General features: G+C 27.0%; 1 protein-coding gene across 3 annotated transcripts in view; it reads right to left on the reverse strand.

Annotated features, from left to right (window-relative positions):
• LOC107437780 (zinc finger CCHC domain-containing protein 8) overlaps window positions 1–25,163 on the reverse strand; it is a 36,470-nt gene that overhangs the window by 5,349 nt on the left and 5,958 nt on the right. For all 3 annotated transcript variants that reach the window (XM_043048931.3, XM_071178672.2, XM_043048932.3), the window contains exons 2-12: window positions 20,502–20,560; window positions 18,331–18,412; window positions 18,170–18,242; window positions 15,584–15,654; window positions 11,577–11,648; window positions 10,383–10,505; window positions 10,224–10,274; window positions 6,519–6,670; window positions 3,862–3,903; window positions 1,266–1,336; window positions 56–133 (exon numbers count right to left, since the gene is read on the reverse strand). In XM_043048931.3, coding sequence (XP_042904865.2) covers window positions 56–133; window positions 1,266–1,336; window positions 3,862–3,903; window positions 6,519–6,670; window positions 10,224–10,274; window positions 10,383–10,505; window positions 11,577–11,648; window positions 15,584–15,654; window positions 18,170–18,242; window positions 18,331–18,412; window positions 20,502–20,559 — 873 coding nt within the window. In that variant the 5' untranslated portion in view covers window position 20,560. The remainder of the gene's footprint in view (window positions 1–55; window positions 134–1,265; window positions 1,337–3,861; window positions 3,904–6,518; window positions 6,671–10,223; window positions 10,275–10,382; window positions 10,506–11,576; window positions 11,649–15,583; window positions 15,655–18,169; window positions 18,243–18,330; window positions 18,413–20,501; window positions 20,561–25,163) is intronic.

Below are 25,163 nucleotides of genomic sequence, written 5' to 3' on the forward strand. Positions count from 1 at the left end.
TTTAAATACACTGAATCACATTATAGCTACATAGAATTGAAAAATTTATACTTACAATTGTATTAGTTTGCTTTAATGCTTGACTCAGTTGTTGGTGTGGTTGTATAGGACACCAACCAAATGTAGTCCATTCCTAAAAATCAAGATATTTTAGTTATTACTACCAACAAAAGGGAATGAAATATACATATAATATCAATATAGATTTTCAAATTTTTTTGAAGCTTAAATTCTAATTTATATCATCTTTGAATATAAGCCAACATTTAGTATCATGATATACAAATGAATTTATTTAATTTCTAACGTAAGTGATAAGAAAAAAAACTTCAAAAAAGCTTAAAGAAGCAGGATAGAAAGAGAGTTTCATGAAAAGTTTTACCGTAAAAAATGTAAATAATAATAAAAAATGGTCCATAAGGTTCAGTAGTAGGTTTAGTTTAGTTTATTTAAGCTATAAAGTATAGGGAGAAAACTAATAATCAATGTAAGTTAAAAATTATTAATGATAATAATAAATTGCTTAGTATAAATAATAACTGCTTAAGTTAAATAGATATTTCAAAAATCATATACATTTCACCAAACCACTAAAAGCTATTATGCTTAAGCATTAAGTTATCATAAGCTTGCACGTAAGCTTATTTCAAAGTTAGTCATTTGAAAACTAATATCTTCAAAATTTGCAACACTTTTGATCCTCAAAACTATTTTAATATTATAATTATTGTTCTTACAATTGTATCATAAAAAATATATAAAATCAGTAAAAAAGTTTTCACGTTTTATTTCTTGATCTAATATAAAGATTAGTTTAAATTAGCTACATGAAATTTTAATAGTTATAAAAATTAATAGAATATTATAAAAAAATAATTTTTAATCTATCAGTAAGACATGAAAATGAAACATATTTTTTTAAAATAAAATTATAATTTCATTTTACTTGTATTCTTTCACATCACAGGCATAATTTTACAGAACTTTTTTAAGTCCTTATTAAGGTTTCATGGGCAATTATTTAGTTTAGGATTTATTATTAAAATAATAGCTAATAAACCAATACTAAATGGAACTAACAAATCAAACATCTTAATGTTTTTAAACATTCTAATAACTTTTAAATTACATGTAAAAAGTTTTTAATATATCACAATAAAGGATAGTCTTACAAATAAACATATAATATATATATTTTTTTTTGTAAAATTAAATAAGAAATATAATTAGACTATAAAATTTTAAAATTGTTAAATTAAACTTACATCTTTAAAACCGTCTGGGACAGGGCTGTTGAAACCAGGATAACTCACAAATCTTTCAGAATCATACAATGCTAGAGCAATGTTAAAAGAAAGCATTTTATTTTTGTGATTAAGAGTAAACATTAATTGAATATTATACTAAATAATTACTTTTAAAAGAAAAAAAACTATAAATTTTAAAAAGTCTTTTTTAAGAATGAAAATAACTTCAACAAAAAAGTCTTCAACTTCTTAGCAGAAGTTGTACTCAATTTAAATAAATAAATTAATTAGCTGACTACTATATAAAGTTTGAATTTAAAAAGTAATGCTTTTTCAGTATCACACAAGACTTAAGTTATAGTTAAGTATTCAAAACAGAATAGTTTTATACTGGTGAAAAAATAAAAGATCGTAAATGTTAAATTGAACTACCTATACCCTAATAATCTTTAAAAAAATGAAGAAAAAAAATGCAATTATTTTAAAAAAAGTGGAACTATGTAAGAAAAATTATCCTCAAAATATTTCACAATAAATATCACAAAATCTAGGCATGTAAATGAAATCTAAATAGGACGCCATATCACAAGAGATACTTTTAATCACAAATTCTCTTTCCTCTCCATTACAAATTTTAAAAAAAGAAAAAATGAGTTCAGGAAAACCTAGAGTAATCCATGAAGTTTCAATTGCTTGAAAAAAATAATCAAAATATCGAAATTTAAACAAAACATAGGAAGAAAGCATCTCGATTGTGTAATCTCAAGTTTAATTTATTTTCATTTTGATATTTCAAAAATTACTTTTCAGAGTTTGAAATTTCTTTTCAGTGTTCATGGGTTTCTTTAAGTTTGTCTGAACTCACTTTTTCTATACTTTAAATTAGTAATGGATGTAAAGGAGAATTTGTGATGAAAAGTTTCTCCCCTGGTATGGCATCCTTTTAAGTTCAAAGCCTCATCCTTGTCTGCCAATTGTATTGGAAATTTAGGAATGAAGAAATATTAAGTCTAAAATAGTGTATACTTTATGTCTTAAGATTAAGGAATGGCAAGCTTTGAAATGGCCTTTGTTCAGACACTCATTTAATACTGAACCCTTGTATATATTTCCCTTCTATAGATTTGTTCAAAATTACACACAATTATTTAAAAAGTAACTTAACACTGAGTTACCAATTTTCTTGTCCTTAGACATGCACCTGCATACACTGAGCAATGACACTCAATATAATAAGCAACATAATCCAAACGGAAACAAATTAATGTTGCAGTTTTGCAAAAAGGGTAGCAAATATTAACATCCAGAAATACTTCAAGTAACAAATTATTTAAAAAAAGGATAACTTGTTTTATTTTATTGAAATTTACAATAAGTTCCCATTCATTTAAATACTATACGCATAATGAACAGATAAAATATTTGAGAATATTCTTAAGAAAAAAATTGAAATAGATGCATCACGTGAACATAAGTGAATTTTGAAATATGAACACCAAATGTGCTAACTGGAAAAATTTCAAGAAACAAAAATCTAAATTTATTGCTCTCTTTAAAACAAAATTTCAAATATTATTAATCTAACCTATTAATTTCATTAATTCAACATCTAAGCCAAATAAATTTAAATGGGATATCACGCAGGTCTCTGCACACAATTTTTTATTATTATTTTTATTAGCAATAATGTTGTGTAAAGTGATCAATATTTCATATTTTCTTGATGCAGACTATGACCATCGAAAATAGATTTTAGGTAATAGACAAAAAATAGATAGAAGGTAGGTTCTAAACCCCATAAATGAGCGATTTGATTTTTAAGAGCAACAACTCAAAATTTAACTTTTCTTGAACAAGTTGTCATTTAGGCTTCATTAGGAGAATGATTTAATTTTTAAGATTTAGCTATTATGTTTTTAAGAAAATATAGACTATTTGAAAGACTAAAAAATATAGCACCATACAAAAAAAAAAAGGTTTAAAAACTTACATGTCAAATAATTCAAAGGATAAATGTTTCATTCAATAAAAATTTAAGTTTATTATTGTGCAATAAAAACCAAAAGAAATAAAGTTTAAGTATTTTTTTTGCAATCTTCACAATATTTTTTTATTTTTTGTACATTTATTTCGTAAATTATATTTTTAAAAATAAATAAATAAAAACAATATTGCACATTACAAATAATTAAACATTCAATTTGAACATTTTTGTGGGGCATTATGGAGCTTTGCATTTATGAAATGATAATGGAAACTTATTGCATTGGTTGTTGTAATGGAAGAGTCAAAGTTGGAATGGATCATTCTAAAGAACATAGACTATATAAATATAAAATACCATAAATTTTATTTATTCTAGAAATATATTGGAATAAATTAATTCCGTCTTTATTTGGAGCTGTGAAAATGTTTATAAGGTATGTAAAAGATATATCCAAAGGCTAAAAATGTTTTCTTAATAAAGAAAAAAAAATTATACAACAAAACTAAAATGTGAGGTATAAGAAGTGTAAGATCAAAATCAGCATATGGAATAAAAAATAAAAAAAAAACAAGTGATAAATATTTAATGTAGGAAAATAGTAATAATAAACAATAAAATGTCACTCACTTTCCTCTCTTGTCATTTTCGAGGAATTAATTTCAGAAATACCTAGAAAATATGACAAATTAAATATAGTAAAAATAAAGCAATAAAAATAAAATAAATATGAATACATACATCATCTCAAATTCTTAAACTCTTTTAGGGTTAAGCATAGTTCTTGATGACAAAATAATTAATATCATAAAATATATTATAGAGTCAAAGACATTTAAAATAAATATCTTCATAAAATTAATAAACTAAGAAAATTACATTAATTTTTCAATGCAACCTGAGAAAATTATATTTCAAAGATTTTAAAATATATAAAAGTATACAATATAGAAAACATTTTTAAAACATTACTTTAAACATGTTGTTCGCAAAATAATATTTCTTTGATTAGAATGATACATAACCCAATAAACTTATTAACTTTTTCAAAAGAATATATTTTTAAGATTATTAAATTCAAAACTTCACGACATAATTTGGTAGTGTTGAAGGTATGTAATGATTTAACAAGGCATGTTAGTTTTCAGCAACTGCAATAAAAACTATTGATAACAGTGTGTGTAGTGTGTCTACCACTACAAAAATACAATTACAATCCACTAGCATATAAGACATGTTAACTCAATTCTATGAAGGGGAAACTTTTCATAGATGAATGTTGACATTGTAGATAAGTTAATTGAGAGTGAAATTATAAAAAAGAGCTTTTTTACTAATTATCATATCAATTGTAGTAATTTTTGCAATAATATTCCATTTATTTTAAGTATGTCAATTTCTTTGTGTTCAATGATATGTCAAAAGCTAACTAATTTTATCAAAATAAGTAAATCTATATATGAAATTTGATTAAAAAGGAAAGATTGAAATTTGTTTATGTGAAACTGATATATTAGTTGTTAAAAGTTTAAAATAAGACTTAAGTTGCTTTGAATCAAGTACTTTCTATTTATCACCAAATTGAAATAAATCAATTGAATTATATATATTATAATAACTAGCCACGATGACCCAGTGATTAAAGCACTGGACAGTCATTATGAAGAACTTGAGTTCAATCCCCTGGGTCAGCTTGGAGTCCACCCAGTTTGTCTGGGAAGGCAAGTGGGGAGGTTGGGAAGATGGTCAGTGCCCAGTGCTAACCACAATGCCACAAACAAGCCTTTGATCACAAAAATGCAGAGCCTTCATCTCCATGACCTCCCTGGCCCACAATGGGTTCTTGTGGGAAGGTTTTACTTAAATTATACACTTTAGAAAGTTAGAAACACAAATCAAGCAAAGAAAGAATTTCTAAAGACATGTACATTAGCAAAAACAGTATTTTATTGGGGGGGGGGGACACTGCTTGCTAACATACAAGAGCCTTTCTGTCGTCAGTGGTAATACCAAAAACTGACTGTGTCCTGAGGCCCCATAATGGATAAATTAAATAAGAAAAAGCAATCAAAAATTCAAAGATTGAAATGTAAATGCAATGAAAATTTAATGATACACAAACGCAAGTCAAAACTACACAGAGAAAAAACTAATAATGAAACATCCACACATAAGAAAAATAAAGATAAAATTACAGTTAGAAAAACCAAATCAAAATAAAATATAAATTGCTATATCTTGGTTTTAGCTGCTTTTAGCACTTTTCTATTTTGACTTATTATTTTTAATTTTATTTTCCTATTTTGCCGTTTTTTTAATTTGTTTAAATCAATTTCATTCTTTGATTGGATTACATAAATTATACTAACACATTAATAATTTTTGATGCCAAAGGTAAAGAGTTTCAATTTTATTAAAAAATTGTGCGAGACAAATATTTATAATAACCAATTTTGTTTTTATAGTTTTCCAGTGCTTATGTGAATAAATTTAACTTCAAAAAACAAAAAAAAATATTTCAATAGACCATGGTCATAATTACCCAATTATTTTTGCCAGGTTACACATTGCAAAGTTATGTTACTACACGTAAAGATAAAATTAAATAATTCTAAAAAAAAAGTAGATATGCAATCTCTCAGTAAATCCTAAATGAAACCTGATTAATAATTATATATATTTTTTTAATTAAATCATGTTCTAAATTTATTTAAAATTTCTGTAGAAAATAAAAGCTCTTCTACTATCACATATTTTGTTATATTTTTTTTGTCGATAGATATGGATCAAGAAACAGAGGCAGTGTTAATAAAATTTTACAAACCAAACATTTTCCACTTAACTTATAGTTTAATAAATGATTAATAACAAAACAAAAAGTATAAATTAGTTAAGACATACAAATAAATAGCTTCTAGTAAATTTTTTTTTTTAATGACGGCCACTTGGGATGTATTGTCTAGTAAATAAATGCTTTACTAGTTTTAAATAAAAGAGCCATAATTTAAGTTACTGTGTATTCATATATTTGTGAATAAATTTCCATTTATAAGTAGCAAAATTATATTTTGATAAATTTAAAGCAATTTTAAAAAAACAATAATATACTAAAATTATAAAATAAATAAATAAAAGCTTTCTTTGATGAAGAATTCATGCTATTATGTTCATGTAAAGATGGAGGATTAAGAAATGGTTTAAGATTATTCTGACTTTTTTCGTGCATTTCTAATAAATAAATTCAAAATTTACACCAAAAAATACAATAAATAAATAATAGAAATTACTTTTATCAAGTGAATCATTATACAAAGATAACCCAGATGTCTCATGTTCAGCTTCTATCATCCATCCAGGAGGATATCCAATCACTCTCATGGCATAGATGTAGGGTGGGAGCTGATTATCCCTTAAACTGAGAGCATCTCGCAGGTTAGTACTACAATGAGAAAAGATTGATAAAAATAAGACGTTTTAAAATGATAATAACAAACTAAAAGGTTCCCTTCATACAGACCCCTCATTCTAATTCATTTATGCAAACCTACGGAGAATTAAATTAATGCATTGTCCTAATTTTATATTAACTTGTAACAAAACATGTAGAAAAACTTGCTTTTACTAGTTTATCCTATCAAAATAAATATTAACGATTTTTATTATCAATTGGCGATTACGCTATTGCTCAACGCCAACTCCTTATAGTTAAAAATTACAATAATCAATAATTTTCTCTGGTACTTATTCTATTTGGTGGACTATAAAAAACCCATTTCCCCAATACCTATAATAGGTATTGATACCTATATTAGTGTATATAGTATTAATTAAAACAGCACCAATTAACATCAGGAATACGTATTATCAAAAACTTTTTCTCTTTATCTAATTATTATTTTCAAATCAGAAAAAACAAAAGGCTCATTACCAATATTTAATAAGATCCATGTGCACACTTAAAATATTAAGCGCTACAGTTTAAGTGTTAAGTATACTCTTTATATATTTGGCAAAATTGATGCAACTTCTCCATAAAAATCAGCATAACTCAGGAGAAACTGATTAAGTCTACATATGAACGAATCAGAATTAGATGGAAAACTTTTATTCTGTTCTCTGATTGCAGAGAGAACAATGTTGATACAAATTATTATCTTGTAAAAATAGATCGGAGATCCATCCTAACAATGAGAGGTTTGGGGGGTTTTCATCTCCATTTCACACAAATACTGATTAGATTAGCTTAAAATTCATCTTTATGGTGAATGTGGCCTGGTTATTTAAAAATGTGTTCTCTTCTTTTTTTTAAATTCAAGGCTGAGAAGTTGAAAATGAAAAAAGCTGCATGTCCACTGAGTTCTGATTGGCTGTCCACTTTTTAATTGGCACTGGTGACCTTAATTATGAGGAAAAATGAGTCTTGAAACTAATCATGATTGTGCAGTTTACCATGTTAGAAAAAATATCCAAAGAGATAAAAAAAAAATTAAAAATTAAAATTTAATTTCTGTTGTTGCATTAAACTGATAATTTCAAATGAAAAAATTAAAAATAATTAATGACCTGCAACAACTATAGATATTTTTTGTATTAAAAAAGCTAATAAAAATGCCTTTATTCAGTCTTTGATGTAACAAAATGACACAACATTTTACCATTATCAATTATTACGGAATTCACACCAATTCCAGTAATAAATATCGGCGAAACTTTTACTCCAAAAATGCTGAGCTCACGCTGTACCTCTTAAGAGTTTTTAAAATAACAAGGTTAGATAAAACTTGATGCCAGTTTGTTCCGAATTGAGCTTGCCACAATTTTATTTTGCGAATATAACTTTAAATATAGATATATTTATTTAAACTTTTCAAACAAAACTATATTCACTGAAAAACATTAAAAATCCACCATGAAAACAAGCAGATACTGTGCAAAAATATCGTTAAAAATTCTCTTCTATAAAAAAAGTTAGAGTCAAATAAATTTACTTTCAAAAATGTTATGGGTTGTGTTTTTACAAACATACTAAAAACATAAAGATTGAGGGAAGTAACCAAAATGAAGAACATATAAACTTTGAAGTTCATTTACTCAAATTCATTAAAATGTCACTACTTTCTTCCTTCACAAAGCTGTTCACGTATATCAAAAATTTGCCAATACTTTTTTCTAAGTTTGGTTCGAAAGCTCTTTTTTAATACTCAGGGATGAGAGTAGTCAGAAAGTAAAAAAGAGGAAATCCAAGAAAAAAGATATATATATATATATATATATATATATATATATATATATATATATATATATATATATATATATATATATATATATATATATATATATATATATATAAATAAAAACAAAAATTTGATAAAAAAAAGTGCGATTTTTAAACTTGTAATTGTAAACCATGTGATTATAAATCCCGATATGAGGCTTTTAAATCACGTAAATATGAAAATCTACATCGAATTTAAAAAAGGCGAAAATACAAATCATGATTTTTTAATTTTTAGATCACGATGCATAATTTTTAAATCGAGCGAAATTACTACCGCAAAAACGAATCACGACATTGGATTTTAAGCTCGCGTGAGTTGCTACATAGGGTTTTAAAAGCTCGTAAATACAAATCGCGATATTGATTTTTTAAATCTCGTAAGTAAAAATCGTAATGTACAATATTTAAATCGCCTGAATAAGAACCGCAACGTTCAACTTTTAAATCAGGTAAATACGAAAATCGAGGTTTGATAATGAAATCGCGATTTGAAAAATGCATAAATACAAAACACGATACTGGATTTTTAAATCTCGTAAATAAGAATCGCAATGCGCAACTTTTAAATCAGGTAAATACGAAAATCGATGATTGATATTAAAATCGCGTGAATAAAAATCAAGATATTTGCAGAGTCTGGACTTGGGATTTCTAATAGGCTTGTTTGTATTGTTTTTGTTTAGACATAATAAATAAAAATTTACAAAATTAATTGAATGAGCAAATAAATATTTTCACAGCAAATACACCTCTATTTTTGTTCTCTTTTTTTCCCCTTTGTTTCTTCTTTTTTTTTGTTTTTGTTTTCATGCCAGAATACAAGAAGCAGCGACGTCTGAATTACGAAAATAAGAGCTATCCAGCCGACGGATAAAAAATACGGAAAATCATATTTTCTGCGCGTGAAATCGGAGAAAATAGTTAATATAAGTAAAAATGCGGAAGGATTAGCAGCTAGGGCGTAGATTGAATTTTCTGTTTATTTTTGAAAATCGTAAATAAATATAATTATTTTACTTCAACGACTGAATTTAAAAAAAAAAAAAAGCGGGATATTTATAAAAAAAACGAAACTTTCAGAGAATCGGAGTTTTTGATAAAAAAGCTGAAATTCGAGAGACAAAAAAAAATCTCATCTCTGAATAAAGAAAGGTCAACCAGTTTTATCCCAAGGAAATGATTTTTAGAGAAACTTCAGAGGGAGGAATAAGGACTTCAATAATTTCGCTCCGCGAAAAATTAAATTCCTCATAAAATATTTTAACTTGTGCAAAAAACAATTTCAGCGGAAATTAGTGGGAAAAATGGAAAAATCTGAAAAAAAGCGGAAATCCGCGAATCCGCGGAAGAATCTCATCCCTGAATACTAGAGAATTATGCATTCTAAGGGACGTGACAAAACTTTCATGCCCCCGTTATGATTTTCGGGATATTTGCCATGTTATAGTCCAAATATTTATAGAGATCACTGACATTTAAAGGATTAAAATTAAACAAGAATATCCTAAAACATTCTTTAGCTTCTTAGTGAATAAAAATATTACATTCATATAATTCTCTCCTGGTTAACACGGAGAAAGTAGAATCTTTTCTCTATCTGAAAAGGATCCTTAACTCTAAAATTGAATAGTGTCAATTTTACAAACAAATGTAAAAAAAGTAAGAACCGTTTTAAAATAATTTGAATACTAACTAAAACAGTGAATATAATTACCTAGGGCATCCAGGTAGAATTGCATTCCTTTTTTCTTCAATGTGATATCGGCTAGGAAATATTAAAATAAATTACTTTAATTTTTCTGAACAGGATTTTTTAAAATTATTATTAAACAGATGTCTAGACATTAACCAGATAATTATGTAAAACAATTACCTGGAGCTAGTAGAAAGCATGAGGTCTTTTTTATTAGCATTAACCCTCTGACGATCAATTTTTTCTTGACAATCTTTCATATGATGATTGCCCAAACAATTAAAACAGGTCATTGCTTGAGGCCTAAATAAATTTTTGAGAATTACTAAAAGTGAATAACATAAAAAAAAAATCTTTCAAAATTTTGTAAATTTAATGTTGTTGTATTTTACTTTTAATGTAAGAGTAAAACATTTCATTTTGACACAATACTATTCATTTCATACACAACTAAACAGGATGAACAGAAATAGTATGAAATACTAAATGCATAAGTATTCAAGATATGCAATAAAAATAATTTCTTTGCTAACCTTAAAAATAAATATTTAATTTTGAACTTTAAATAAAATATTTTATGTAACATTGTCTTTATACTACTGGTACTACAATCTTTTCATATTTGTTTCTTAAATTTTTAATTATACATGATTTTATAGAAGTTCTTTTAAGGCAAACAAATTGTTCTTTACTGCATGCAGTTATTTATATATGCAAGAAATCAGTCGAAAAGTTCTTGCAAAATAAAAATTTTAAAATTAAGTCTTTTGTCACTCAGAATCTAATTCACAAGTTTTGTTTAAATTTTGTATTTTAAAATTGCTTATAAATTGAAATTTGTAGACTTAACAATTCAAAATTTTTCAACAAAAAGAAACACAAATTAATACATAATTAATTATACATAATTAATTATACATAAATATTTTATAGATCATTAATTTTGGGAGAACAAGTTTTTTGATTGCAAGAAATTTTTTTTTATTTGCTTGAAAACCTAAACGATCCAGCGATCAAGTGAAATAAGAAATTTAAATAAACATTAAAGTGTCAACAGCTCTCATGACTAAACTATTGGGACCATATTTTTTAGATTGTATCTGTGTTCCATATTTTAAGATTTTTAAATCTTAATTCACAGGAAAAAAATTTTTATTCAAAGAAAACATATTTCCGCGTCTCCTTTCATAAATTAAAATATGATCTGAATAAATTTATAAATAATTAATTAGTCAGACTCTCAAACTATTAAGATTGCATCTTACAATGTGATAAAACTGTCAATAAATAAAGGTTATTAAGGTTATACCTTCATATTTGTTTCTGCAAACTGTACACTACATAAATAATTACACACAAATAATAATAATTTACCCTTTTGTTTCTTCTTTTTTTTCCAGTTTAGGCTCAGGCTGATGAAGTATATCATCGTAAGATGATGAATAACTTAATGCAATTAAGAAAAAATTTAGTCATATCTATCAGTGGAGTAGCCAAATTTTTCAGCAAAAAATAAGTACATTTTAAGCATTTTTTCCAAGAAAAAATTCTAATTAGGATATGGGCACTAATAAGAAATTTTTTCCCCATTTGTAAAAGTGTTCTTCAAATATATATATATATATATATATAAACAAAATAATTACCGAAGGCTTTACATTATCATAATAAAAAAATAATAAAAAATTTCTGACAAAAAATGTTTTCTTGATTATATTAGCAAAGCATAAAAACAATTTATGCACAATTTTAAATATAATCATTATTGAGAGGCTCATTCGACTTTTCCAATTAATGATTACTTTAATTATGTAACAAATTATTTTTATTTCAAAATTATAATTAGTTTAACTATTATTTAAAAAAGTTATTGAGTGTATTATTAGATTTAAATAAAAGTTATTTATAAAAGCATATTCAATAAAACATTAACAATATTAATAGTATCGATCATACTGAATTTACAAAGATTATGTAAAGAATTAAGCAAACTAAGAAAACTTTAATAAATTCATAATTCTAATGTAAATTAGTGAATTGTCCCAATTGAATTTTTTATGAAAATTTGTTTAACATGTCCAAGAGGTCGTGAGTTCAGCCGGCTGAAGACTCCCAGTGTACAAAATGGTGCCTTAAAAAAGGCTTGTTAGTATTGACAAATGGCATAAAACTTGGTTGAGTATTTCTTTAATGAAATAATTTTTTAAAAAATCAACAATTTTGAAATGTAAATACAATGAGTATTCAAGCTAAGCATTTTTGTCAGACGTAAATTATTATATGGTCCCTACATTCATAATATTTAATAAATCTGAGATAACTGAATTTTTTATTTCAATTGTTTTTAAATCGAATCATTAAGAGATGTATTAAAGTTTTTTGGAATGACAAATCTGAATAATGTAAGAGTTTTTGCTGCATTTAAAATAGAGAAAGCCCCTAACTTAAAATTTTTTTTTAAATCTTGCCTCTAAACATTGACTTTTTATTGAGTCTTTTAATAAAACAACTTTAGTGCATTGAAAATTTTAAAAGTAATAATACAATAATAAAAAATAATAAGTAAAAAAAAGTAATACAATACAATAAAAGTTTAAAAAATTTTAGGCAATTATAGGACGATCCCTGAGGTAAAAAAAACTACAATTAAAAATTTAAATTAATTATCTCTGTTAAATTAAATGAATATAAGAGAGGTGGAAATTTTGAGATAAGGAAGCTTTGTGATCATTGACCTATGAGACTCTGAACCTATGAGAAAATACATAATTAGTGAATAGTCCTCAGGTCAAAGTTAAGGATTATGGTATTGATCTATAAATTGAAAAAAGAGAAAGAGGCTATTGGCTTACCAGTGACGAAGACGATGGCGCTTCACCAACAATGAAATTAACAAGAGAAATAAAATTATCTTTTGCTTTTAGGGAAAAAAATTTGGGGATGTTTAGTTGGTCTTTATAAGTAGCAAAGATTCAAGAGACTCCAAATGAGAGGGCGAAGAAGGAAGCCTAAAATGGAAAATCTTTTGCAAAATGCAGCAGTGTTGCACATAAAATAGCAAGAATTCTTCCCATCGAATCAATCTCAGTATATGCAAAAAACAGACTCTTTATTTTATTATTTTACAAGCATTTCATCAAATGTATAAAATGATTGGCGCTTCAATAAGCTATGGACCGACAGTACGCCAAAATTGATTGCGGTTGAATGAATTGTGAAATTGTTGAATGGAACAATGCGGAAAACTCACTTTTTGTATGATTCATGGCGAAAAGCCACGTGGTAATAAAAAAAATAAAATAGATCATTGTGGAAAAGGGAAAATGAGGTACTTTTTGAAAATGCTACACACAATGTCTTATAAGGACAATTTAAAGATTGTATAATGTCAAAGAAAATATTTTGTATCAACTATTAAAATTTCTTAAACTTCAAATTAAATTTAGATTTTAATTTCTTCTCTTAATTTAAATAAAAGAAATATAAAATAACATTTTGATTTACACAATGAAAACACCTGGTCCATGTCCATGAAACTGTGAGCCTATTTCAAATATATTATAAATTTGATATTTCATAATTGAAGGAGCATAAATTAATTTGAGCACTTAAAACTATGAACAAACCATTTAAAAAAACGCTGCCTTCCATATGATGGTATTAAATAAAAACTATTAATGATTTTTGAAATCATCAAAGTGTAACCTCCAAAGAGGTTTATGTTATCAGCAGGGTTGGCAGGTTTTTGACATGTGACAGTTTAAACCATGGTTTAAACCGTCACGTCAAAAACCTCACTGTCAAAAATGTCGAAAATGTCAAAAACCTATATTCATATGTGAAATTTAATTAATACATAAAATTTATATATTTTTTATAAAGGATAGTGTTTCTAAATATGTTCTAGAAAAAATAAATTTAAAATTTTGAAGAAGCACTTATATTTTGAATAGTAACCAAAATCTTGTACTTTTGAAAGCTCACATCTTTTGTAATATTATGTATTCATTTTCATGTGTTATTGAAAATCTGCAGTGATATTATTAAGAAATTTATTTATAACCAAATTTAGTGTATAGTATAGATTATACTAAAAATTAGACATTTTTAAAGATAAACATTAGCAATTTTGTACATTAGACATCTTTTAAAGAAAAATCTTTTTAATATTTTTTTAAATCTTCTTAATAATCTTTTTAACATAGGACAATACAAATTTAAGTGCTTTCTGTTAAATACACAGAGTAGTTAGTGTCGATTTACAGTATATTCAGCCTATTCATTTACTATGCTGAAAATTTAGTTTATCCAAATACTTGTGAATTTCAATTTGCTGAATACTATATACATAGTTTTGTTGAATATCTAAATATTCAGCTGTTGAATAATTACTTCTTGCTTTCAAGATATGCATTATTTGTATTCTTAATACAAGTGGGGGAAAAAAATTAAGAGGTGAAAATTGTTTTAAAATGATAAGTGTAATAATTATAAATAAATATAATAAACAATATGAATTATATTTATCATTATTCACAAATATAACTACTTTTAAATTCAAATTAACATACTGGATAATAAAGATATTCGGTATAACATTAAATTTTTTTTTCATACACTTGTATCAAGTTAGTATTTATACAACATAACTTGTAAGTTCCTTATAAATATTAGTTATATGTTCCTTATATGTCAAAAATGCATAGTAATAAACTTATAATTTTCTTAAGTATCAAAAAAAAAAAATTTTTTTTCAAAATATAAATATTTAAAAAAATTTTGTGCAAAATTTTTCTGCACATGCATTTGAATATAAATTTCTGAGATTTTAAATCTGTTATTTTACCTTAATTTTAATTAAAAAATATTTTAAAACCTGCTGATTACCTATAGTATAATTAAATTTCAATATAATGCATGGCAACTGTTGGTAGTTTTGAAGTTTATATATTTTTTTGGCAAACTTTAGTTTTTGACATTTTTGACGGGTTTTTGACGGTTTAAACCAGTATTATACCCTTGTCATGTCAAAAACCACTTTTTGACGTCAAAAACCCAACCCTGGTTATCAGGCAATCTCTGGATCAGGCAATTCTGGATCGGCAAATACATTGTATTAAATATCTTTAACCAAAAACAAATTCAATTTATGAAGGCACAATATACTATATTGAAATAAGTACAATAACTTTTAAACAGTGGCAAGATTTTGATACTGACACATAATTACGGTTACTAATAGTTTTTTTTAACACACGACTATTTGTTTTGTGCTATTAACACAAAACTATTTGTATCAGCAATTACATTAGTACCGAGCATTATCCTCATTACTCAAAGCTATAAATATAAAGAAAATAATATATCAACTAAAAGGATACAAAGGTACCGTGTCTGGATCTGAATGTTTCTTTCCCTGAGCTTTAAATGAATGATCATGTTTTTCAAATTCCTGAAAAATAAATCAACAAGAGCTCAATTTTGCTGTTATTTGTTAATAAGCAATAAAAATTAAACAAGCTTATAAATGCTTGCCTTAATTTATGATTAAAAAAAATAACAAATATTAAATTTTAGTAATCATAAAAAGAACCAATATAGCTTATGTTTTTAATCTGACATGTATGTCTTTCAGAAAATGAATTAATGCCAAGCGAAATATTCCTTTCTTAGCAATAATAATCATAACACTGATTTATATAGGCAATTTTTTAAATTTTTTTGAAGAAATTAAAAAAAAAAAAGAAAATTTGTCAAGTATAAGTTAACTCTCTCTAAAACATTTTGAGTGTCCTTCACAATCTATTTTTTGACACATAATGAATGCTAACAAACTGCACAGTGATCTCAATGCTGGAAAAAATATCCATAGTGGTATTACAAATATCCATTGTTGTAGTAAAAATAACCATACTGGACTCAAAACAAATTTTTAACAGGATTAAACAGTTTTCACTCATTAAAACACAAATGTAGAGAACTTTTATTTGAAAAGTCATGCGCAAAAGCAAATTCGGCCTAAAATTGTGTGCTAAACTACAAAGATATGGAGGTCAATGCTATTATTTTTCACAAAAAAATTTAATAAGCTATCCATTGAAGATAATAAAATAAAATTTGTTATTGTTTCAATAATTTTCACTAAACTGCTACAAGCTTTAAAATAAAAAATATATTACGATAAAATTTAACTAAAAAAAATTAATGGAAAAGTTTGAGGCAAATTGAGGTAAATTGCATTAAAACTATAAGAGCAAATTTTACTTTCACCATATTATGTTGAATAAACTTCTTGTATAGGAAATTCGTACTTTTTTTATACCTTAATTGTTAGTTACTGGAAAAATTATCTGGAAAAAAAATGTAAATTTTTCTACATTTTTGCAGTTTAAAGAAAATTTTATTTTCAACACGTGTGAATTTAAGAGCAGATTTATACACCAAATCAACTATTTTCATTTTAAAATTGAAGGTTAGAAACAGTCTTTATATTGTCTCACACAATAGGGAGTCTCCTAAACTAGAAAATAGGGTAATATATTAGTATATATATTCACTGGTGAAATTAAGAGAATTTGCATATTTATCGAATTTCATGAAAAGAACTGAATGCAAAACCACTGCTTCTAGACATATATGCAAATCTTGTACATCAAATACGTAAGTGTACACGTTTGTGTAGGCGCAGCCAGTAGAGAAATAGGCTTTATAAGTGTGTGCAAGTTAAGACACATTTCATTCATTAACATACCTCAACGAATATCTTGGCATTATTTTGCAGAAATACGTTAAATTCTAATTGTAACAGTAAAAATGAATAAACACCAATGTTTAGATGATGGAATGAGGTGGCGAATTGCTGTGAGGCTAGAAGCAGGCCAATCTCAAGTCCAGATTTGTAAAGAGTTCAATTTTAGGCTCAACATGGTGTGTAACTTATGGAAACAGTTCCAGGATATCGGATCCATCGAGAGAAAGCTTAGGCAAGGTCGTCCAAGAGCCACGACGGCCAGAGAAGATTGCCATTTGTCTTTTGTTGCAAGGCGTAACAGAGGGGCTTCTCTTGTGATTTGTATGCAGCCATAGGAACCCGTGTACAAGGTCGACTGTTTCCAAATGACTTTATGATAGAAGTTTATTTGCTAGACCTGCTGTTTGCGCCCTGTTAAATTCTACGAACAGGAGAGTTCATTCAGCATGGTGCAGAGAGCATAGAGATTGGAGTATGGATCAATGGGCTCTCTTCACTTATGAGTCCCAGTCCAGCCTAAACATCAATTCTCGCCGTACGCTCATGTGGAGAGAACCAGGAACCTGCTACCTATCCTCCAATGCCCGGGAAATCAACCATTATGGCAGAGCCGCCATCTGGGCAGGCATCATGTTGGATGGTCGCACACCTCTCCTTGTCTTTGAAAGAGGCTCTGCGACTGGTGTGAGGTATAGGGATGAGATCTTGGAGCATCATGTTCACTTTTTCCGGGGTGCAGTTGGCCCTGAGTTCATTTTAATGGACGATAACGTGAGGCCACATAGAGCTCTTCTGGTCTACGAATTTCTAGAGAGTGAGGATATTCTCCGGATGGATTGGACAGTCAGATCTCAACCCTAGACCCATAGAGCATGTCTGGGACACTCTGGGGAGGGCAATTGCAACTTGCTACCCAAGAAGAGAACTATCACAAGAAGAGAACCTTTCAGGGAATGAAAACAGCGTTGCTGATACGAGTGGGACTAAATGCCACAGGAAATGATAAACTGCCTTATTTCAAGTATGAAATCAAGCTGGAAGGCCTGTATATCTGTAAGAGGGGACCATACATTAATCCATTTTTTATGTTTATTCTGCAACTACTGTTTCGTACCTTCGACTCCAACGAGTGTTACGAACGATCATGTGTGTGCATTGCAATTGTGTGTGAGCATAAAAATATAGAAAGAAAGATGAATAAACATTAATTACTTACATGTTCAATAACAAGTTGTCCACTCTCCTCCAAAAGTTCTTTGAAGAAGTGTTCAATTTTCGATTTATATTTCCTAATAAATAAGAAAATACAAGTTACTCATTAGAAAAGAAGAGGGAAAAAAATTAGCATTCATCATGAAGATTTTACCTGTTACTTACTTAAAAAAGTGCTCTTCCTTGAAAATCACCTTAATAACAGAATTGTCCAATATTTTTTCTTCTCCTGTAGTAGCAGGCTCCAGTAAAATTAAGTTAAGAAAATTTACACTTAAAATTGAGTTATCATATATTTTCAAAATCATAAATCAAGAAAGTAAAAAAAAAAAACATGAATCAATAAAGCTTCCTTTAAAATCGTTCAACACTGCTCATCACTATCGAACTTAACTTTTGGGAGTCATTCCATATTTTGAAAAATTCTAATAATTTAGTAAATGATATTTCTAGCATCCCATCTTTTTCTATTATGGTTTTGTTTATTATTTGAAAGTTTATTCTAATTTAATCTATTGCACCATGGTTTTATCACCAAATTCCTTCACACATCTTTTTGTTCTCTCTTTTTTATTATTTTGTTCAAACTTGTTCTTTTGCATCTATTGGTTAAACCATTTTACATTTGTCTCCTTACTTCTCTACTATTAATTGGTGCTTAGACACCAAGTTGTTCAAACCTGTTTTTTTGCATCTATAGGTTAAACCCTTTTACATTTGTCTCTTTACTTCTCTGCCATTAATTGGTGCTTAGACACCAAGTAAGGTTTTTGTTTATAGAACCGAAACTATAGTATGGCCATTTCTGTATTTTCATTAGAACTAATAATTCTGCAAGTAATAAACATACGATATAATTCACTTAATTATTAAAACTATGAAAAGTATTAACTTAAATTTACATTTCATTTTGTTTACTGTAATAAACATAACACATAAATAACAAATTGTAATGCATTTATGAAAAAGCAAAAATTAAAATATTATCACCTTGATAATAATTTAATTTTTAAATAGACAAGTATTTTTATTTAAAAAGACAAGTATTTTGTTTACCCTATGCCAGAAAATCAAGCAATAAGCTTGTTACTCGTATCAATTACTTTGTTATTTGCAAAAACTGCATAAAATTTTGTAAATCTAGCTTAAATATTTATAGCGATACATTAACAGTTTTATAAAAAAATAAATCCACAGTAGTAATTGCCAGAAAAAAGATTGACCCTGAAATCACACGAATCGGATTCCTCAAATGAGTGCTTCGTTTCGAGAATAGGCTGTTGTAATAAATAATATGGTGTAAAAATATCATATTTAAAAACTATGGAGAAATCAATAGCAATAACTGCCAAAAATTCAATAGAATCATTGCCTTTAAAAGTATATACTCAAATGCACAATTCGAGTTTTCCATATTGTTTGAAATATATCGGGATATTTAAAATCCACATGAAAATCAATATCAATAACTGCCAAAAATACAATCTAAACATTACATCAATTTACAATACTATCAGCGTAAATTGACCGCATCAAAAAGTTATTACCTAAATGCATGATTCAAATACTACGTGTAAATTTCTGAAGAAAAATAATTATTTTCACTTTTCAAAAGAAAAATCATTCTGCAAGAATTATGCAAGATTCTGCGACAATGTCGCCGTGATTCTGCTTACGGGGATTAAAAATTTTAAGGAATTTTTTATAAGTAATTTTTATACTTTATAAGAGAAAGCTCGAAACAATAAGCAACTCTAAAATTTTGCTCTTTTTGTCTGGGTATTATAAAGTAGTGTAATTTTCAATTTGTGAAAAATCCCTTATCAATTTAAATAAAAAATTTTCCATTAGTTGCCAAATACGATTCACTATAAAATCGTGATAAAAAAATTTGAAATTTTTCCGTGCTTGCGAATTACAAAAGATCCACTTTAAATACTCATATCTCGCACATTTTTTAATATTCTTTTTCAAATTTTAAAACAATAATTTTGCTATTAATTTCAAATTGCTCCAAATATTTTATTTACTTTTACTGAATACTTTTAAAGTTACAGCAAAAAAACATAAAATATAAAAAGTAGTTTTTAAAAAAGTTCATATCTCCATAAATATGTAAGCTAGATTTATGAAATTCTATGCAGTTGTTACAAAATAGTCCTTTAAGTATTTCTTGAGAAATTTTAAAAAATATGAAAGTGTCTCTTCCATTATTGTAGAGTAGAAAGAATATATATATACATACATAGACACACATACATATGGTTCATACAGCCGATAAGTACCAATAATACAATAAAATAAAAATTAAAATGTCTGAAATAAAAAAAGGATATTATCTTGGTCAGAACTTCCAGAAGCTGGAATTGTCCAAGGTAAATTTATGTCCTTCATTCTGAAAAATAAATAAAGAATATACAAAGAGTACATTTAACTTTTTTGCTCTGTTGAAAAATTTTTATTAAAGGTTCCTAATGATATTTTCTTAGAGGCCTGCACCATTAAAAATACTTTAAAAACCAGAGAAAATTCCCATTTTGGCACCTGTTTGGGAAAACTACCCACTTTTGCACTGCACAAATTTTTCCTAAAACAAATTGGAAACATTTTCAGAACAGTTCCTATTTATTAGTCCATTTTCATATCAGTTCCTAAAACTGCCAAGACACCAAAAAAAATTTGGCATTTTTACTTTGAATAAATTATTGTAAAATATACAATAGTTTGTCTATCGATGGTCACAAGTTTTACTTTTCAAGTTCGTATGTGCGTTGTCTAGATACATGTACGAACAAAATATTTCCACTATTGATTGGAAAATACCCCATAAAATTGGGGAAATTTCTATATGAAACGATTGGGTCAAAGATTCTGTACCAAAAAAAAGTCGCCAAATTTTGGCAACACGTGAGAAACTGAAAAAAAAAATTAATCATAGAAGGGGACCAACTGCTGTAGCTGCCCATAGTCAAACGACATAAAATTTTTTTTTTTGCAAGTACAAAAACTGTTTGGCGTATTAGCAATGTCAGTAGGTGGGAACAGGTACAAATATGGATATGCCTTTATTTTTTATTGAAGAAAGTATATTTTTAATCATTCATATTGCCTTTTTGTTTTGAATCTCGACTTTCTTTTAATAAATATAAGGTATAAATGAAAAACGAGGAAAATATTTAAATAATAAGTAATTAAGAAAATTAGTAATAGTTTTTCGGATATTACTGTACCAATACCTGTACAAAGCAACTACTATTTGCAAGGCACCAAACGAATTTGCAAAACCTTTAAAATTGATTTAGGAATTGCAAAAAATTTTTTATAAAGATACTTATCCATTTGCATGAACATGTAAATTTAACTATTTCATTTATTTATTTTTAATGCTTTCATTTTATATTTATTTAAATAAAAAAAAATAATTTATTTTTAAAAACCCAGCTGAATTGACTTGGATTACATTGACAACTTTATCGCCTGCGTACATTGATAAGTACCTAAGAAACTATGTACAGTCAGCAAAAAAAAAAAGATATCACCCTGAATAACTTTTGTTCTAATGATCGGATTTTCACGATCTAAGTGTCAATCTTAATGGTTCCCGGGGGTGACCTCAAATATACTAATTAATTAGTGCTAACTATTAATTAAGTTACGAAATCAGACACAAAAATGTACTTTCTCTGAATAAACATGTATTTTTTTTTACATATTTGGATTCCTGACCTTCAAAATATAGGGGGTAGTCGCAATCTGGGAAATGTGGTCCCCATAGTTTGGTCAGGAGAGCGATCCAAAGTTCGTACCCCTTAATGTTAATTTCGCTTTTTGCGTTTTCAGTCATATTTTCAAAACTAATGAAGCAATTCAAAAAAAAATTGCACCCACTCATAAAACTCATTTACCCAAAGATAATTTCATGAAAAAAATAATTTTTAATATTTATTTATTATTTTTTATTATTTAATTAAAGTGAGGATGAAAAAATATTGAATTATAAGGTATGAATTTTTTTATACCATAATAATCTACATATTTTTCAAAAGAAAAATCTAAAGTTTCAACTGTTTTTATTTATTAGAATCTGAAAAAAATTAAAATTAATTATTTTTAAAAAAAATAATTTGGCGACAATAAAAAAATGATTAAATGGGGCGATTAATATTAAAATGTGATAAACTTGCGAGGAACTTGACTTCGCACGCGTAGTGTAAAATTTCATTCATATTTTTTTCGCTAATAATCGTTTGCTAATCTTTTTATTTTTATTTCTTTCAAACTATAAAATACGATGTTTCTTTTTAGTCATTTAATAATTTATTTGTAATTCAGTAAAGAAATTATGAATAAAACATTTTGAATAAAAAACACTTTATTCAACGAATGTCTAGTTTTATAAAGGCGTGCATCTGATAGAATATGATTATGCACCAGATTGTGCTTACTTAATGTGATTATTTTTTAATTTTTGATTTTCTTTTTCAATAACTGATACAATTTCAATAATATACATACGTATGCATAGATTTGGAATAATATATTTATCAATTTCTTGAATATATATTTTATAATTATTAATACGAATGCGTAGTCAACATTTTTAATCATCTTAAAACTTCGCCCGGTGGCTGAGCGGTAGCGCTTCGCGATGTCGTTCCTCGGGCCGGGCAAGGCTGACTCAGCCTTTCATCCCTTCAGTGGGTCGATAAATAAATACCAAGCATGATTGGGAACTAAACACTGGGGGTTCCGCGTTCGGCTGACCACCTGACCGGAACATCTGCTCCTGCACCCCAGAGCCCTAGGTCCAGAAAACTGAGGTGGGCACAGTAGGCCTTGGCCCTCCATGGGCTGTCGTGCAGCTGAGTTTAGAGTAGAGTTTTTTAAAACTTCTTTACATCTTATATATCGCCTTAATCTTAAAATAAATTTGTAAATTACCTGTCTGTGCGTGTTTCGCAGAATTATTTTTCTAACTTTTTTATTGAATTTTAATGCAATTTTTTAAAAATTCTATTATGTATATTTTTTTCCAATAATATACTAATCAATCATTTAAGTACTTTAATTTATGTTTTTCTTTAAAATAAAATTACTTTTTAAATTATTGCTAAGTTCTTATTGAAAGAAAACTTAGAATTATTGCCAGCTATCTGAGAATTAAATCTTGTTAAGAAATTAAAAATATTCTACTGATCACACACAATATCATTCGAAGCAGAACAGCTGACTATTTACTAAAAATACTATTGTTTACGAAAAATGCAGATAAATTATTAATTTTATTTTTTTTATTGCTTCTTATTTATTCGAGTAATGAAAAGTAAATGCGTATGTGCGCACAGGGGAAAAATTTAACAGATTGTTTTGTTTTTTAAATGAACAAAAAACTATGGGCATGCAATTTTAATTCAACATTCAAAGTTAATCTTGTGCGCTAACCCTTTTAAGTTACCCTTTTGTCTTAAAAAGTTGAAAATATTTTCTTTAAAAGTTGTTTGTATGATTTCTCAACTTTTGCACAGTTCAAAAAAATATTTCTATATCAGGAAAATGTTCGATATGCCTTGTTTTGTTAAACAACTACTAAAATAAAAAATTGTAAAAAGATTTGAAAAACGTGCTATTTTTAGAATCATCATCTCAAAAATTGTTCTTTTACTCCATTTGACTTTTTTCTTCTTAAATAACTTATAATCATAGTTTTAACACACGTTTTGAAGAAATTATGTATACAAATTTCTCCTAATATTTCGTAATAAAAAAACAAAAATATTAATGATTTATTTATACAGTGAAACCTGCCAAGTTGACCACACTTGTAAGTTTTACACCTGAATAAGTTGACCTCAATTATCAAGAACGGAAATTTTCCTACATAATAAAGAAGCAAAACCTTTGTAACTTGACCACCTGTCTATCTTGTATGTTGACCACTGAAATAAGTTAATTTTGTCTAGGAGTATTATGAAATTCTATTCTAAAACCCTCATAAGTTGACCTGAAAAAAAAATTCAGAAAATTTTCTGTCATTTTGCAATGTATGTTAATATTTCACTTGTTTGGTGAAATAGTGTAAAAAGCTAATCTAAACCTTTTTGTGAGTTGACCATCTGGGGAAACTGTAGGGAGTCAGCTTTTGACCATTTCTTTCATTCATTCATTGAAAACAGGTGTGTTAGTTGAAAAGTTGCTCTTCCAGTTGCAATAGTGAGCAAATAGGCTTGTATGTGTAGTAATAACAGAATAAATTTTAAAGTGTTAAAATAATTTTGTTTTGTTAAAATTTTCAATGTTTTCGTGTTCTGATATTTTAAGAAATTATTTTTATTAAACACTTCACATGCATAAATAACAAAATAATTTTTTTTAAAAAGTTAGTTAAATATTAAAATTATTTCTGTGTAACAAATTGAAGTTCGTTTAGGTTTAAACACATTTCTTGAGATATTCATTTGGCCATTTGCTAAATCAAATTTTTAAGTCAAGTAAAAAAAAAAATTTAAATGTATAGCAACATGTAGGAAGCGAAAAAGTAAGCAATGTCCCACCCCTTCTATAAGTTGACCACTTGTCTACGTTGGCCACTAAAACAATGCACATGAAGTGGTCAACTTACACAAGTTTTACTGTAATTGTTTCATTGAACCAGAGTAGTTAATTGTTTTCGTAATAATCGGCCTTACAACTATTTAACTTAGATTCTTTGGACTATGCGTCACTTCATGCATGTCTTTCGAGATTGAAATTTCAAAGATAAAATGTAAAAATTACAAGAATACGTAAGCTGGTTTCAACTAACAAAAAAAAGGGACAAAATCGTTGGCAAAAGAAGTTATCTCATGAAAAGAGTGTCAGAGTTGAAAAAGTATTGAAAAAAATTGTAACAATTGTTACTCTTGTTTAATTAAGGGTATTATAAACCTAATTTTCGTTTAATCATGTTTTTTTAAAGAACTAACGAAAGGAGTGTGTAAATAACATCAACTCTTTTTACT

The sequence above is a fragment of the Parasteatoda tepidariorum genome, chromosome 6, assembly GCF_982258835.1.
Source record: "Parasteatoda tepidariorum strain Cologne lab strain chromosome 6, Ptep-v5.0, whole genome shotgun sequence".
Classification (NCBI taxonomy): domain Eukaryota; kingdom Metazoa; phylum Arthropoda; class Arachnida; order Araneae; family Theridiidae; genus Parasteatoda; species Parasteatoda tepidariorum.